Raw genomic sequence first — 6,000 nt, 5'->3', positions numbered from 1 at the left:
CTTCATTGAGACTAGACAGAACTGTCAGTAGCCAGCTAAATGTCTTGTGGTGTTTGTTTATATGAAAGTTTAAAAGTGGGGGCTTTCATTTAGGATAATAAAAATAGGGGCTTTATTCTTCACAAGGATGTCCCAAGAAGTGCTTCAAAAACATCCACATCTTTTATTTTATAAATTGTCCATGAATTGCATGATCCCACTAATGGAGCATGATGCCTTGGTCAGAAACTCCCCCAGTGATCTATGAGTTGATATTTCACCAGTAACAGCGGAGAAACAAAATCATAGTGGCTGGAGGTAGACTCTGACCAAGGCATCATGCTTGTATCAGCAAGTTGTAAAGAAATCAGCAGATATGAGTACTGTTCGTAAACTGCAATGGAAAGGTAGTATTCATTTTATACGTCTTAGGTGTACAGGACCTGTACAATGCTGCTGAAGAGAGACAAAATTTGAGAAAATAAAGATGCAAGACAAAGCAAATATGGCAGGCAGCTACTGAAGAGGTCTTAAGCCATGTAGTGAGTGATATTTGTGCTCTTGATGCTAATCCAGTTCTAGTATCAAGTTCAGGTTTGCTGTCCAAGAAAATGTGGCACGGCACTTTATTTTGCAGTTGTGGCTTTGGGTACCTTGCTCTTGGCTTCATGCATCTTTATCACTTTAAGATCTATGCACTGAAGCTTGATCTCTCACTAAATTCAGCTAGCATTTCCTCCAGTTCTCTCTGGCATTCTGAATCCTAAGACAGTAAAAGGACACAGTTATTGTCTATGTAACATATTGAAATAATATATGCTCTGTTTACAAGTTTTTCATTCTGTTTTATGAATAAGCATTTTCACACCATTTCCTACCTAATGTTCTTCCTTTAAGATTTAGCATTTAAGAGGGGGTGCTGAAAAGTTCTCAGCCCAACCAACTTCCTAAATTCTGAGTATTATTTTGCCACTCTAACTGAAGAGAGTATTATTTTATTTTACAAAGTGCCAATTTGCAGAATCTTAATGCTATGTGTTGACTGATTGAATCGTGTCAATGAAAAGTGTGGAATTTTCAAATGTAGAACTCTGAACTGTCATGAAGTTTCCATTCCTGCAGAAGAAAACTCCAAACAAAATCCATGAATGAATGATGCAAAAATTGAGTGACAAAAGCGCATCATATTCCACAGTGAAGAAGTGGTGTGCAAACTTTCAGTGTGGAGATTTCGAGACCAAAGATGCAGCAAGGTTTGGGAGGCCTCAAACCGTGTCAACGCCTGAAATTGTTCACTATGTCCATGACCTAATTTTGGCAGATAGGTGAATATCGGCTAAAACAATTGCTTAGACACTACAGATTTCCAGGGAATGTGTTGGGCATATAATCCACAAGCAGCTGGGCATGCAGAAACTATCAGCCACGTGGGTGCCCAAATGTTTGAATGCTGATGAGAAACGATGTTGAGTGTTATGTTAATCAGGTTTTTTTTATTCCACCTTTCCCCATAGGCTATTCAGTTCAAAGAAGGATTACATTACAAGAGGTTGGGTCAGTTACCCAGGAAGTTACAATGGACAGTTTGACATGGACATTGAATAGAATTTTTACTTATTTAGTATTTATACACCACTTATAGTCTAACCCCCCTTTTCTACGAAACCGTGATAGCGGTTTTTAGCGCAGAGAGCCGCGCTGAATGGCCCGCACTGGTCCTGACACTCATTGAGTTCCTATGAGCGTCGGGAGCAGCGCAGGCCATTCAGCGCGGCTACCCGCACTAGAAACTGCTAGCGCAGTTTCATAGAAGAGGGGGTAAGTGGTTTAACATTCAGGTACTCAAGCGTTTTTCCCCTATCTGTCCTGGTGGGCTCACAATCTACTTGTATCTAATGTACCTGGAGCAATGGGGGGATTAAGTGACTTGCCCTGAGTTATCGTTGGCTCATTGTTATGTCTCAGGAATTGCATTAGAAAGTTTAGAAATGGACTTTTACAATTAACATTTCAGTTACTTCAGGTTGGTTCCGTCTTGTTTACATAAATGCATTTGAAAGTTTTCTGAACCTGAGATAGTGGTCACAAGATTATAGTGTAAGTGGTAGTTGGCATTTTGCTAATTGATATTGGATGGATAAGGTAATTTGCCTGGTAGACTTTATATTGTTGCATGCTGGGAATTTTAAGTGGAAAAGATTTCTGGTGGAATATCTGTTGGAGGCATCTTGGAATAGGATGGCCAACTCTGTTAGGTAGTTGGGGGCACTGCCTGTCAGGACCTTAAAGGCAATGGTGCCTAATTTAAACTTGATCCTTGTGGTTATGGGCAGCCAATGTAGCTTCATATAGTAGGGATGAAGGTGTTCCAATTTCCATAGTCCGTATACGAGTCTTACTGCTGCGTTTTGAATTAGTTGTAGATGCGATAGCAGCATTTTAGAGCAAGAATTAATGTTACATTACTGTCGAGATAGATTAGGGATTACACAAAAATTTGGAAAGCCTTTGTTTCAAAGTATTTTCTGATGGATCTTAGTTTTCTCATCATTATTGCTTGTTCAGATGGTTATCAATTTCTGCTTGTACATAGTGGTTATCTATTTCTGCTTGTAAGATTCAGGATTGTAGTTCTAATGGAAAGTCTGTCATCTACTGCAATCCTTGGAGTGTAGCGTGAGTCAGATGAGGGTCCTAGCCAAAGGAATTTGTTTTTAGTCTTATTTAGTTTGAGGTGGTGGGTTGAGGTCTAGTTTTCTATGATGTGGACACATTTGACAGTGGTGAAAGTGTTGGCTAATGCAGCTGTTACAAGTATCATGATTATTATGTCATCTGCATAGGTGAAATGTTTTATTTGTGCAAAATGTAGGTTGGCTCCCAAAGATTGCATTAGAAGGTTGAACACTGATGGTGAAAGTGGGGGATCCTTGGAGGACCCGCTGGGAGGGTGCTAGCTGTCAGAAAGTTCACCATTGAAGATCTCAGACATTTGATCGAAGTCTACTTGGTCAAATACACTGCTTAGGTCAAATTGGATTATGATGGCGCTGTGACCCTTGCTTAGTAATTCTTTACTGTATTTACTAGTGCTGTGACCACTGTCTCAGTGCTGTGATTTTTCCTGAATTCCGATTGTGAAGTGTGGAGGATATTGAAGTGTTGTAAGTAGCATTCAAGTTGTTCTGTGACATATTCTTCCATCATTTTGATAAATAAGGGGATGGAAACTACTGGCTGATAATTGGTCACATCAGAAGGGCTGAGTTTTGAGTTTTTGGGAATGGGCATTAAGATATGGTAATTCCTCTTCCAGATTTGGGGAAAAGGCTGGATTTTAGGTGATAATTGAACCATTGGGTTATTTTTCCTATGGTTTTTGGGGAGGCTGCATTGATCAGGTAAGGTGGGCAGATTCTAGGACACTTCCAAGTTGATTCTGAAGCATTTTCAGCGAGCTGGTGCCAACCTTTTGGAATGACTAGTTACTGTTGATGAATGAAAGATTAGGTTCTTACCTGGATAATCTTTTTTCTGTTAATCTTCTCAAGAGTCCGTACTTTAGATATTCAATCCAATCCCGTAAACTGGGTTTTGCAGAAGCGTGTCACTCACAACTTTCAGCACCTCCCATATTACCAGTACATTGAAATGCCCCCCTTAGTTCATTCCAAAGCAATCAATCTCCATTGGAATAAAAGACAAAGAAGGAGGGGTATGTGAGGGGAACTTCCACAAAGACATCATAAGAAGAACAATTATCAACAGGAATTTATAGCATAACAGCAATAGTGAACTAACCTGCTATCTGCAACAAGCACTAATTTCAAAGGAGCCAGAGGCTGAACAATTCACTTACTTATATAGGATTTTTTTTACGCTTAGTCATCTGGCTAACAGGAGAAGAACTCCAGGCCTGGAATCTAGAAATATCCAAGGCAGAAAGCAGTGAAACAGGATATATTGAGGGCGGGCCATAAGGACTCCTGAGAAGATTAACAGAAAAAAAAAGATTATCCAGGTAAGAACCTAATCTTTCATTCTGTTACATCTACTCAGGAGTCCATACGTTAGATGATGTACCAAAGAAATGACTGACATTTAGGGTGGGACAGAAGAGCCTGCCCGCAAGACTGAGGACTCAAATGTGGCAAATGTGGTATGAAGAGTAGACCATGTAGATGCTCTATAAATCTCTATGGGAGGAAATGCTCAAGACTCCACCCATGAAGATGCAACACTCTTGGTTGAGTGTGCCATGAGAGAAACCTGCGGCTGCTTACCACAGGCAATATATGCTGATGAAATGGCTATGCAAATCCATTAGATACATTAGATAGATTGTGAGCCCGCCGGAACAGATAGGGAAAATGCTTGAGTACCTGATTGTAAAACTGCTTAGATACCCTTGATAGGTGGTATATAAAAAAAAGCCTAATAAACATATGGCTATAAAGGTCTTGGATGCTGGCCTGCCATGCCTGGACTAGCTGGTTAGCACAAAAAAGAAAGACAAAAGTAATTGGACTTTTCCAATTAGTGAAGTAAAACTCTTTGCACGTCAAGTTTCTGCAATTTCCTATCTTGCTCGTCAGAGCCTGTGGGTTGAAAAGCAGGCAGGCGCACCTCCTCTACAAGAGCCTACAATTTCGAGATACGTCTTGCCAAGGCGATCACCACCAAGAACACTGTCTTGACCGTGGGGTCCAAAAGGTGTGCATCTTTGAGTGGCTCAAATGGGGCTTTAGTGAAACGTTTTAGAATGGTGTTAAGATTCCATGATGGGAAAGGATGCCGTAGTGGAGGCCTCAACTGGAGTGTACCTCTTAGGAATCTGGTGACATCTGGATGAGCTATCAATGAAACTTTACCACTTTGCGCTCGGAAGCGTGAAAAGCTTGCCACTTGCATCTTGAGGGAACCTACTGAAAGTTCTTTTTTCAGACCGGCCTGCAGAAAAGCAAGGACAACTGGAATGGGAACCTGCAGCGGTTCCATCTTGTCTCTTTCAGACCACTATTGAAAAGCCTTCCAAGCTTTGGCATAGGCTATCATAGTAGAAGGCTTTTTAGCCCGGTTGAGAGTGTCAATAATCATGTCTGAATATCCCTTGGGAACTAGGGCCATGTGCTCAAGAGCCATGCTGTAAAACCAAAGCACTCTGGGTCCTTCATGGGGACAGACCCCTGACTGAGAAGCCTACGATGAAGAGGGAGCTTGAGGTTCCTGTCCTGTTGAAGACATACTAGGTTTGCATACCACAGCTGGCAAGGCCAGTCCAAGGCCACTGATATCACAAGTCCTGGATGAGTTGTGATCCTGCAGATGACCCAGCCCTCCATGGGCCAAGGTGGGAAGACATAAAGGAGTCCTTGGCCAGGCTGGGGCTGAACCAACACATCCAATACTAAACGTCCTGTTCTTCTCTTTGATTGAAGAAGTGCTTCACTTTCAAGTTTTTGGCAGAAGTCATCAAATCCATTACTGGTCTGCCCCAGCGACGCACAATGAGATCAAACCCCCTTTGGGATAGAGACCATTCCTCTGGGCCCAGGAACTGCCGACTGAGAAAGTAGACCTGAACATTTTCCACTCTGGCCAAGTGGGCAGTGGAAAGAGCCTGCAGATGGACTTCCACCCACCAGAAAAGCATCTGAGCTTCCAGACATAAGGTAGCGCTTCTGGTGTCTCCTTGTCTATTCACATAACCTATTGTTGTGGAATTGTTGGAGAACACTCTTGCTGCCGTTTCCTCTAGGACCTTTTCCTGAGTTCTCAATGCTAGCCACTGGCTCTGAATTGAGAGGTCCCCGCAATGGGCTCCCCAGCTGAATAGACTGGCATCAGTCATGAGAGTCACCCACTCTGTGATTTGGAGAGACATGCCCTTTGACAAGGAGTCTCCCTGAAGCCACCAGTGTAAGCTGTTCCTCGTTGTCCCTATCTATGGGAGCTGCATCTGAAGAGAATGACGCTGATGGGACAACCGAGGAAGAAAAGCATCCTAGAGAGGTCATATGT

The 6,000-nt window shown here is 42.2% G+C and overlaps 1 protein-coding gene across 11 annotated transcripts in view; it reads right to left on the bottom strand.

Annotated features, from left to right (window-relative positions):
* Positions 1 to 243: 243 nt before the first annotated feature.
* The window catches only part of RMDN3 (regulator of microtubule dynamics 3), a 219,132-nt gene continuing 213,375 nt past the window's right edge, over positions 244 to 6,000 (bottom strand). For all 11 annotated transcript variants that reach the window (XM_033952294.1, XM_033952295.1, XM_033952296.1 and 8 more), the window contains one exon: positions 244 to 742. In XM_033952294.1, coding sequence (XP_033808185.1) covers positions 671 to 742 — 72 coding nt within the window. In that variant the 3' untranslated portion in view covers positions 244 to 670. The remainder of the gene's footprint in view (positions 743 to 6,000) is intronic.

The sequence above is a fragment of the Geotrypetes seraphini genome, chromosome 7, assembly GCF_902459505.1.
Source record: "Geotrypetes seraphini chromosome 7, aGeoSer1.1, whole genome shotgun sequence".
Classification (NCBI taxonomy): Eukaryota; Metazoa; Chordata; class Amphibia; order Gymnophiona; family Dermophiidae; genus Geotrypetes; species Geotrypetes seraphini.
Note: the sequence above shows the minus strand (reverse complement) of the source record. Positions and strands in the feature narration are given on the sequence as shown.